This window comes from Chroicocephalus ridibundus, chromosome 11, assembly GCF_963924245.1.
Source record: "Chroicocephalus ridibundus chromosome 11, bChrRid1.1, whole genome shotgun sequence".
NCBI classification, from domain to species: domain Eukaryota; kingdom Metazoa; phylum Chordata; class Aves; order Charadriiformes; family Laridae; genus Chroicocephalus; species Chroicocephalus ridibundus.
In genome coordinates this window covers 12206168-12217907 of record NC_086294.1, presented here as the reverse complement: position 1 = coordinate 12217907, position 11740 = coordinate 12206168, and the positions used below count along the sequence as shown (strand labels likewise).

General features: G+C 49.7%; 1 protein-coding gene across 1 annotated transcript; it reads right to left on the bottom strand.

Annotated features, from left to right (window-relative positions):
• Nucleotides 1–368: 368 nt before the first annotated feature.
• Nucleotides 369–11454, bottom strand: GRXCR2 (glutaredoxin and cysteine rich domain containing 2). The gene is made up of 5 exons (XM_063349023.1): nucleotides 10939–11454; nucleotides 10705–10830; nucleotides 5387–6561; nucleotides 3028–3243; nucleotides 369–1208 (listed from the first exon to the last, which is right to left on the bottom strand). The coding sequence occupies exons 3-5, from the start codon at nucleotides 5729–5731 to the stop codon at nucleotides 1029–1031; spliced, it is 741 nt and encodes a 246-aa protein (XP_063205093.1). The 5' UTR covers nucleotides 5732–6561; nucleotides 10705–10830; nucleotides 10939–11454; the 3' UTR covers nucleotides 369–1028.
• Between the last annotated feature and the right edge of the window lie 286 nt (nucleotides 11455–11740).

Here is an 11740-nt window from a genome sequence, read left to right as displayed (position 1 = left end):
AGTTAAGGCTGCATTAACATTACTTGTAAATATAAAATGTAATAAGTTAATGCTTTGGGGGAGAAATACTATTTCCCCTGTTTGCCTCAGCCTCTTGAAGCCGCTGTGTTCTGTGCCACCAGCGGCAGCCTGCAAAGTATCCCACGTCATTGCCTCCCCTCAACTAATTAGAGTTTACCTCCTGCAGATTACAATATGGGATTAATTAATATTAAGCAACAGAAGTCCTGCTCACCACCAGCCTGATCCCGAAAAGTGCTGAGCATTGTACAGGGGAATTTTAGTTCAGCACTTCCTCGTAAGTAGGCTAAAAACTTAATAACTTCTATTTATAATAATAAATTATTGTACATTTTTCATAGCTCCAGGTTTGAGAAGGGTTTTCAATTTCTACCCATAAATCAGACCCCAGAGGAATCACTGTGTCCGCTAAAGCAGATGTAAGAATCGGCAAAGTCTTCAGGAAATGCTTGTGACACCGCAGGGCAAGTACAGAGTTAACTAGAAAAGACAGTATAATTTTAAAATGTTCAGCAAGTGAAAACCTAGGGGAGGCACCGCTCTGCTGTTGTCGTACAAACAGACTCTACACCCTGACGCATTGCTGACGTGCCCAAACTGCACCTCCTTCTGCCACTTTTAATGGTGTGGCTGGAGCGCCCGGTGGGTGAGGACGCAGCTGTGCCGGGCACCAAATACCGAGCTGAGCGACAGGGGCAGGGAATTCAGGCCGAGTTCCAGATGCCAGAGACATTTACGCAGGCGCTTAAGTCCCGAATGCTGGTCATTTCCTCCAGCAGTTTGCTCCTCCTGCACCCACGGGGATCTGGGCTCGTTCCAAAGCAAAAAGTGGATGTCGCCAACAGGAGGGACAGCCGGTAGCAGAGCCGAGGTATTCACATTTACAGTGACATGTGTACAATGTGCCTTGCCCATCTTTTAAAAACTTGTCATTATAGCGAGGCTGCTTGAAGGTGAAATAATCCCAAGTTTTCAACCCAATATTGCTGTGGTGGTTGTTGTGTGGCTCAGGCAGCACAGATCCGGCAGGGCTGGAGGCCGCTCTCGTTGCAAGCCGGACATCGGAGAGCCCGGTAGGACTCTCGGAATCTGTTCGCCAGCATCGAAAACTTGCTTCCATGGCAGAGTGAGCAAGGCGCAGAGCCTGACCCTTTACACTGGGAACAACCGTGTTCAGCATCTCCCTCCTGAAAGAGATAGATCAGGAAAAAACCTGTTACTGGGTATCAGACACTCAAGTCAGTAACATAGTTGAAAGAGGGAAATTCTGTCTTCTTTTAAGCAATTGTTGCTCCCGACATGCCACTCTGCCAATAATACTCAGTTCTCTACAGCCAGATCTTCGAGAAAAAGGCTCACGTATGTTTGGTGACAATTTCTGGATATTTCTAGAAAATGAGAAGTTAATGTGACTGGGCTTATAACACAATACTTTCAAATACATCTTTCTCCTCCTGCAAGGGTCTGCATAGCTCCATCCATCCCATCTTTCTGTCATTTCTTAACACATCCACTTCTCTGCCCTGTATCCTCACTTTTGAGACACGATTCATTTCTTCAAGCATCTCCCCTCTCCCTCTCCCCCCGAATCCCTCATCACCGACAGACACAGTTCCTTTCAAGCTGTCCCTCGTGTCTGCAACTCTCTCCCAGGGTGCCAGACAGCCTCTTCCAAATCCCAGCCTAAAATTCAGTGCTTCCACGGAGCCCAGAAATGATTAAAGAAGAAGAATGTGGCACGGTGGAGGTTCCTTCTTTTGATGTCAGGTTCAGAGTCCTGCATTGTTCCTGTGCAGCGGCTCCACTTCACATGGCACCACAGAAGGAGGTTTTCACTAAGAGTTGGTGCCAGGTATGCTTCACATTGGTGCCTGCTTATGAATTTGATAGTCCAAATCAATCCACTTCTCAGAAGGATAACCTTCCGGTGGTTTGGTCATGTTTAAATGAATGTTCACAATACAGTATATAGAAAGTCCAAAATTATTCTAGAAAAATAATAGTTTTAGGACCTTCAAGTTTTACTTTTTGTTCCTAAATATCAAGAACAGAAGTACTTTGCTGAGTTCTTCCAAGGTTAACAAATTTCTCTGGAGCAGTGCCTTACTGGAGCTGTTGTCCTTCTCCGAAGCGTGCTCCTCCAGTGAGGGCGACTGGAGGGAGGCGATCGGTTGCCTTGTGGAGTTCCTTTCTGACACACATTCCCCCAAAGGCCAGAAGTGATTTTTTTGGGGCGTCAGATAAGTGTCTGCCACTAGATGGGATGAATCTTGGCTTTTACGTGAAAGCCCTCTTACTGAAAATCGAGTTTATTTCAAAACTGACAAAGGCCAAAATTCCTGCTTAGTTTCTCAGGGCCGTTTGCAGTTTTCATGGGGTCTTTGTGGAAGCGAGCCATGAGCAAGGCTGGTGGTTGCAGAAGGACCAAGGTAACCTGCCCTCCGCACAGGTCGGTCTCAGATCTGCAGAACTGTTTCGTATTTGCCCTCCACAACAACATTATGTTTTGTGGGATGAGATTATGGTCAGACTAATTGGGATTCTGACCAACAAAGACTAACCCGTGAGAAAACAAGTGGAAGGCACAATCTTATTTCAGCTGATATTAAAATTTTAGCCTCTGGCAGTCTCAACCACAGAGCAGCTGTGTTTAGCCTTGTCAGGCTGGAGAAACTCTGGCCTGCTCTTATCCCACTGGGAGACGGTGACGAAGGGTGGACCTATGCCAAACTACAGAAACATCAGCCATCTCCAGGGGAAGAATCAAGTGGGAGACACGAGCATCTGGAAACAGAAGAGCAGTCCCCAGAGCGCAGGCTGCAGCACAGCGCTGATCGGTTATCTCCCGAGTGGGAAGAGGAACAAAGTGATGCTTTTAATCCAAATTTAGTCAGGTGCCAGATACAGACAGTGATGGGGCTTGGGTGGGAATGCTCAGTGGCCTGACCAGGGCTGTAAGACCCAAAAGCCCTAGGGGGAAAAAAGACACTTTCCATTTTCTCTTACCCGCACATGCTGATTGCAGGCAACCTTTTTTTCCACATCTTTTTTATGTCCACCACCAAATCTTTCCTTCCTTTCCCGGTATATGAAGGCCCAGTCATTTATTCCCTCAGTCTGGATGACTCTTCTCATGAGCTCTTTCTGGTCCATTGGTGCACGGATGATTTTCAGATTGTTGGTGTAGATGATGATCTTGCCGAAATCTAAAATTGGAGAAGCCTGTAGAAGGATCTCATCAGTGTCTTGCCTGTATAAAGGCTCTACAACTACAACCCTGGGCTCCCAGAAGGATGTCTCCTCTGGTCACCTGCTGGGCTGGCTCTGCAACACAGGGCGGCCCCCACCACCCCCGGAGCTCTGCGCACAGCAGTGGGGAGAGACGGCCCCAACGGGCCACGGGATCACACCAAGACTTTGGGTCAAGGTTTCAAAGCCTTGCTTTAAGGTCGCGTTCTGGATGGGATGTAAATTCTCATTCCACCCCACATGCAAGAAAAAAAATGTGGCACGATTCTAAGAGCAGCGGTGTTGGCATGTATGGAAAGGCAACCTCTGCCCTGGGGACTGACCTGCGTTTCTTTGAAGGCTGCGTAGTTGGAGAGGGGTGGAGAGGGGTTTTCATGTTTTTGGCCAGAAGTAGAAATTCCCCTGGTGACCTATTCCGCAGCCTTTGATGGGGTTTTTCAGTTTAAAAGAAAGCTTTCCTTTGTAATTTATTAACACTGGCAAAAGGGTCAGATGATAAAAACCCCCTCATTTTCTAATGCTAAATTGGTTCCTAGCAGTGAGGAGCCAGTCTAAATAACCGTCTCTGGCACACTTGAATTTGTATTCTTTTGAATGATTCTAAAGCTAAACTTTGTATAGTCAAACATTTCTCTGAAAGCTGCACTTTGCTTCCCTGCTCCCTTTTCCCCCTTGCACTCGGTATCAGATGGCAGTTACCATAGCCTATTGTTTTACACGGTCTTCATATTTCGCTCTGTTTAAGTATCTGTGGCAGAAGCGATGCACAAGGAGACATGCTCCTAAGGAAGCACGCTGCCAGAGTGGCATCAGCTGAGGTGGGGTGGGGTGGTCTTCTGCCCCTCTGGGGGGAGAAGCGGGGGGCAGGCGAGAACAAACCCTTACCTTTTCCAGAAGGCAAACCCTTCCTTATCTTTTCCAGAAGGCAAACCCTTACCTTTTCCAGAAGGCCTCCAAAGCCTCGGGTTTGTTACACAGACATGGTGTCTCCAAACACCAAATGCATGTTGATAGCAAACAAAACCGGCACTGGCTAGCGTGGTTACTCAGGGTATTTATGGTCAAGGAAAGCAGGGAACAGTGATGAGCGTTACCCAAGAATGCAGAACAAATTAATGGTATGGATAAGATCACATTAGTGCTCTGTCTTCAGGCAGGAGAGATTCAGCGTGGTTTGATGTTTTCAGTTAAACTAGATGTCAGGTGTATCAACTAAATATAGTTCAAGTATCAGCCATCTGGGTTTCTTACACGCAACTTTGATTAGCACCAAGAATTAGTACTTTTAATGTATTAATTTACATTCAGAGTTTGTGTATCAGTGTAATACGGCTGCGTTATCAATAGTGCCGATAAGCCAGCGTTGTTATATGAATTGTTTAGTTGGCACATCTAGATTTGATAAAACCAAATAGCAGTTAAAGATACATAAATCTAATTCGACAGGGTAAGAAAATGTACATAATCCCTGTGTATTAATCAATTTAACATATATTACACACGTACTGGCTTTTTATTAGGACTAAAAGAGACGCTTCATATCAATGGCAATAATTATATGTTAACAAAATACCCAGTGAAACTAAGCTGGGATTTTAAACGCAGCGGAAGGGTAATTCTGACTTGCCAGACGATGTGGACGCCTCGCTCGGAGGCTCACTGCTGCACTGCCGGTGGCACTGACCCTTTTGCCAGCTGAAGTCATGCAACTTCAATGCCTTAAATATAACTAATTAAGATAATACCCACCTTACATTTGACTGCTTTAGATGCATTAGGATTACTATGTATAGATATTGATATATATGGAAATATTATATCTTATTCTACAAAAGGGATAGATGCAAATCATGCCAGTGAGAAGCTGGAGCACAGCGAGCAGATGCCGGTCACACAACACGCGGCTCCAGCCATTTGCAGAGTGAGCGGAATACAGAATTTGTGGGATAAAGGCTGAAGATTTACAAACACCTTTTAAAATCCCAGACTGACAAAACTGAGCTCTATCTGAACGAGGTTCCAGTTTGAGACTCCCGTTACCATAGTTGTCCAAGAATGGTTTAGGCTGGAGCGGGTTCCCTGGCCGGGTGACAGCCCCGGGCAGGCCATGACTTACCCTGCAGTGGCTGTCGCTTGGCTGGCAGTCCCCGAGCAGAGCAGAGTTACTGGTGAGACTGTATTTCTTGTCCTCTTTGAATATGCTGATCCGCTGGGCACTCAGCTTGGCTGGCGAGAAAAACCTGTTTTCTGGCATTTCCCCAGCCCCACAGAAATGGTCCCCTGGCTCGAAGCTGTGGCGGAGAAAACGCCGGGAGTGCTCTTTGGCCGGGGGCTCCAGTTCCTGCCCATCTTCATAGACTTGTTTTAACACTCGACCGCTATAAGATGACGATATTTTGAACCTCACTTTGCGGGGCCTTCCCTCATGCCGCTGATTGAGTTTCTTCTGGTGCTCGTCCATTATTAGGATTTCAGGCTGCAGGTCCCAGAGATCAACTCCAAGAGCTTTGGGTCCAAAAGAAAACTCTCCCCAGCTTCCCCCAGCCACACAATGTATAATTCAAGGTTTCTAGTAGTTCCTCTCATCTTACAGCAAAACTGACACCGCTGTATTAAATATTGATAGATATTCACAAAGAGAAAATATCGATGGTAGAGAAATATAAGGCCAGTTGGTGAATGGTGGACAGGCTGGCTTGCCACCAGAGGAAAGGAGTTAACTTGGAGAGGATAGGATTAAATAGGAAACTCTGCCCGTGTTCTGAAACCATGGAAATGTTTCTGTTATGTTCTGTGATAAGAACTACCCCAAATACACCATCCCAGCAGCTTTTCACAATTTTTTGACAAGGTGAGAAGTTAAAAAGACAAGTTCACAGAAAAAGCAATCCGGCTTCACAAATAGCAAATGTGAATAATTCCTCTTCCATTCTTGCTCTGAAACCCGGAGAGTACAAAGCTCCATTTCATTTTAATCCAAATGTGTTCCTCTACAGGTTGGTGGAGATCTAATTAAGATTTTCTCTCTCTTTAGCTTTCAATCCCTGTTTGTAATTCTTGCCGCCTTTCAGGGCCTTTTGACCGTTCTGGGTTTGCTTTTCATTTTTAAAAGACAGTCACCTTCCGAGACCCACCGGAGGCCTGGTCCTCTACTCATCTGCAGTCCCTTGTGTGTGCTGAAGGAGCACAGAAAACAGCTATTCCAGTTCAGTATTTGCTTTTCCAGTGGGCAAAGCAGGGGTTTGCAGAGGTGCAGAGCAGAAGGAGATAGGACCCCAGACCCTGGTTACCCTGGAAAAGAAGGGAATCATAGAATGGTTAGAGTTGGAAGGGACCTTAAAGCCCATCCAGTGCCACCCCCCCGCCCTGGGCAGGGACACCTCCCACCACACCAGCTTGCTCCAAGCCCCCTCCAACCTGGCCTTGAACCCCTCCAGGGATGGGGCAGCCACAGCTTCTCTGGGCAACCTGGGCCAGGGGCTCACCACCCTCACACCAAAGAATTTCCTCCTGATATCCAATCTAAATCTCCCCTCTTTCACTGTAAAACGATTCCCCCTCGTCCCATGGCTCCCCTCCCTGCTCCAGAGTCCCTCCCCAGCTCTCCTGGAGCCCCTTGAGGGACTGGAAGGGGCTCCAAGCTCTCCCTGGAGCCTTCTCTTCTCCAGGCTGAACCCCCCCAGCTCTCTCAGCCTGTCCTCACAGCAGAGGGGCTCCAGCCCTCCCAGCATCTCTGGGGCCTCCTCTGGCCCCGCTCCAACAGCTCCGTGTCCTTCTGCTGTTGGTGCCCCAGAGCTGGAGGCAGCACTGCAGGGGGGTCTCCCCAGAGCGGAGCAGAGGGGCAGAATCCCGCCCTCGCCCTGCTGCCCACACTGCTGGGGATGCAGCCCAGGCTGCGGGGGGTTTCTGGGCTGCCAGCGCATGTTGCTGGCTCATGTGGGGCTTCTCATCCACCAGCACCCGCAAGTCCTTCTCCTTAGGGCTGCTCTCCAGCCATTCTCCGCCCAGCCTGGATTTGTGCTTGGGGTTGCCCCAACCCACGTGCAGCACATTGTATTTGCCCTTGTTGAACCCCATGACATTTGCACCGGGCCACCTCTCAAGCCTGTCCAGGTCCCTCTGGGTGGCATCCCGTCCCTCCAGCATGTTGACCGCTCCACACAGCTTGGTGTCATCCAAGAGAGAGCAGCGTCAGGCAGGGCTCTGCTCTGCACAGCAGCAGCTCCGCAAGGCACAGGGCACTGCCAGCCTCGCTCAGCAACAACTGAGGGACTTGCGTTCCTGGACACTCACACAGCCCTCCAGCCCGACGGCAGCAAGCAAGGACCCAGGGTACCTCCCCAGTACCCAGGGTACCTCCCCAGGACAGCCTGGCATTAGAGATCCCCTCCAGTTACCCCAGAACCGACACCTCGCTCCCAGTGCTCTGTCCCCATTGAGCAGGGGTTTGCTCGCTCTGCCCGACCCCAGCTGCACCCGGGGCTTGGCTTTCCTGGTGAGGGGAAAATGAGGAGTGTGTTTAGCAGAAAACGCATCACCGGGTAACTGCTGTCTGAGTCTTAAACATCTCCTGGTACCTCCTTGTACCAAGTACACACAACAGGAGTTAAAAACTCTCTTCTTTCAAGTTTCAAGATTTCAGTAAATTTCCACTATTAAATGCAGTTTCAGTGAGTGGGACTTAAACTAAGCTTTTTGCCTACGTCCTGCCAAGGCTATCTTCTTTTAATTCAAAACCAGTGCTTTTAAAGCTTAATATTCTCAATAGATTGATTTATTTTGTTTATTAAAAGTTTCTTCATGAACCACTAGGCCAACAGTTTAGAAGGCCGTATACAAATAATGCATAACACAGACCTTCCAACCAACCAAACAGCCTTCCTGTGCTGTAAGCGGTTTCTGTCGTGACAGACATTGTTCTTGCAGGTTCCTTGGGCTGCTGGAAGCCTCGTCGTGGGTACAGGTAAAAGATGTCTGTCCTGCCAAGAGAACATGCATGAACGCGCCTGGGAAGCATTCAGCCGCAGATACGCCCTTTTCATTTCCAAAACACTATTATAATGGTCATGTCAGTCTCCCATCCTATCTCAAACAGGAGGATCTCACATTATACAAAAACTTTGATTTGCATGAATCAAACTCAGCTCTTACTGCATTTACTTGAGAAGCTTGATCCACCCCTTTCTCTTGTAAGTCCTGTGTGAATCAGGCCTCAGTATTACTGCTTTTTTCAAAGCTACACCAGCAGTCTTAATTTGACACAAATCATACTTTGTGAGATACCTTAATTGGAGTTCATTTTCTTTTGATTAAGGGAACAATCGCCCAGGAAGCGCAGTTCAAAGCAGCAATGAGAAGAGAGCGCGCCACCACTGCCACCACCTGCGCGCGCGAGACCAGCAAAGCGACTCCCGTCCTTACAGTTACTTACAGGTGCTGTCACAGCACAAGTCTACCCCAGCCCTGTAATTTTCACCTTAGAACAACCCCATCCTCTGCAGCACTATCAGCTGGATTTGCTGTTTGTGCCAACAGCCCCTGGGTGCAGCCAGGGTGAAGCTCAGCCTTCTGCAGAGGCAGAGTCCTACAGCCACCGCTCCCCAGGGAGAGACGGGTCAGCTCGCAGAGGCTGCTGTGCTGCGGGGGGATCCCTCGCTCAGATACGTACACACTTCTTCTGGTGTCCCTGCACAGGTAAATCTTAAAAAGAAGAGATTTCTGAACAGCCTTTCTGCATTTCTTGGCTGTTCTGAACAACTCGGGCCAACCTTTCCCTATGAAATACCCTGAACAGGGACTTTCCAGGAGGTGTTTTGTGCCCCAGAGCTGGCAGCAGCTGCACCCCGCAGTGAGCCGGGCGAGGGACGGAGAGGCGGCACCGCCTGCTGCAGCCCTGCCGCATCCCACCGCTCCCCCGTCAGCCTGGGCTTCTTTCCCACAGCCAGCATATGGCTCACTACAAATACAACCATCAGCATTTTGCGTACAGCAGTGAAATCATTGAGTTTCATGGTCTAGATCCATCACCGCACTATGTTTTGCTTCAGACTCTATTCCACCGTATTTTAATGACATCTGCCTTTCAAGCACAGGCCTCTCCTCACCCCCTCCCCAAGACCAGAAGCCTGCAGTGATGGTTGGACGCGCGCTGGAGGCTCTGCAGAACAAAGAGAGACAGTCCTTGCCCTGAGGAGCGTAACGCACTGGGTTAGAGCTATTGCAACAAAGCAGGGTATGTACAAAGCAGGGCAGAAAGAGAAGCCGTAGTGAACTGGACTGTAACGCTTTGAAGGCATGTTTCCGCCTGCAAGCTTTGCTGAAAAATATTTTGTTGTGTTTTGCTCCCTTAGAGCAAGCTCCGGAGCCCTCCTCCCCGCGAACGCGCGGGGCAGGCAGCGGCCCGGGGTGGGGTAGAGCGTTTGGGTCTCGGCTGCAGCAGTGCCCAAACGCCTCAGTCCTGCCCCACTGCCCCGTTGTGCTGAGCACTCACCACGTTGCACAGTAAGATCTGTGGGGCACTGCTGCAGGAGAGATGAAAAAGGTGCCTGAGCCAGCATTAGTGGCCACAAAGAAGGGCAGGAGGCCACGGGGAAGAGGGCAGGTCAGTGATGAAGCACAGGAGCAAGGTAGAAGCTCGAAAGCGAGGACACAAGCATTAAACTTGCTTAATGTGGGAGTAGCAGCAGAAAGGCTGGGATCAGCAGGTCAAGAAGATCATTTTAGCTGATAATTTAAAGGAGTTGGAGCAGGCTCTGTGTGCTCTGGAAAGGCCAGCAAGTAAAAGCAGGAGAGAAGAGATGCTGCATGGAATGACAAGCGGAGCTGCTTGCTGCTCACCTAAGGAAAAGGTTCCATTTTGGATATGTGCTAGAAAAAAACTCACCGGCATTCAGACACCTCTTGGGTGCATGAAGAGAGAGAAGGGAAGGAGTCACTCACTAGTTGCAAGACTTAATGGTGGGGAAGATGGTGGCATTACCATGGTAAACATGGTGGTGCATATGAGGAGCTACCAGGCGTGCCACATTGACCATAACTGACTGCAAAAGGAGGAATCTTCCCTCTTTCCGCTGTTCTCCGGGGTTTCCCTGCAGCAGGGGACCGCCTGTCCCTCGCCAGGGGAGCACAGTCGGAGCACCCCTGGCACGGGCAGGGCTTGCATGGGCCAACTCTTCTGGGGTGAGTTACTGAATCCCCAAAGGACGGGGCTCTGCACCGCGTTGCTGCCACGCCACGGTACTGCATCAGCCCTTTATGAGCTCACTGGGCAGCCGGGAGCATCCTGACGTTTCGGCCCTGCTGCTTTATCCAAAAGGCTGTTACAGACACCAGTTTGTTGCATGATTAGAAATATTCTAGTTTCCAGCCTAAATCTATTTGCAACCAATTGGCACTCATTTGCACTCGTGCCAATCCTGTCCTTTAGTTTAATACCTCTTCTCTGGTGATAGTTCTTACGTCCCGCTGTATTTGCAGAGAGCAATCGTATCCCTCCTCAGCCTTTGGCCCACTGGGCTTAGCCAGCCCCGCAGCAAATGGCTCTGGCTTTGAGACACAGCACTGTGAAAGCAAAAAACAACGTCAGAGGCGTCATAGTCAGAGTCCCAGCACAGGAACAGGGGTTTGTCCAACCCAGAGCTGGCTTTTGGCTCTTCAGCAACTATTCACCTGTTTGCTCCTCAGTCCCATTTTCAGGCTGCCTTCCACCTTATGTATTTATCTCTGAGCTGCAGAATCGCCATCAGGGCTTTCTGACACGTTCCTGTGCCCTGGGAAGAGGTCAGCCCTCCTCCACCAGTGGCTGGAGGAATTTCTGCCACCCCTGCCTGGGGGGACCCGCTCCCCTCCCGTGGCGCAGGGTCTGCTGCTCCTCACCGGGAGCTGCGTGCCACTGCCGGCTGTGGGAGGGCTGGTCACAGCACGGTGCCACCAAACCAGGGATGTTCCCCAACGCGCTGGGTGACAATCAGAAAGTGCAGATCCTGGGATTCCCAGAAGGGTGTTTGCAGGCAGCTCAGCCTCTGCTCCACCTGCCCCACAGCTTGTGCCTGGATTTCATCCTTCATTACAAAGGTCCATATTGTTGGACAGACTGAGTGCAGCCTTCTGACAGCAGCATCTGCTCTGTAGGACTCGCTCACTTTAACTTGCCAGCCATGAGGATTTGCCACCCAGCAGAATGGCTACCACAGCTCCTGGTCATGCAGCCAGGCTTGCCAGAAGCCCAGCTTGCCTCTCTTTGTCCTGGGGGGGAAAAGAAAAAAAGAGAAAAAACAAAAACAACACAACAAAACCCCCTCATATTTCTATCTCATAAAATAAAGAAAAAAGTGCCTTCCCTTCTAAACAAGCTTGCTGCCAGCACAGGCTGAAGTTCATACACCGGCCGCTCTCCCTCGCTGGAGGGTCCACCCTGCGGAGGACCAGCTGTGACGGGATGGGTGACCAGGTGACAGCACCCGGACCAGGG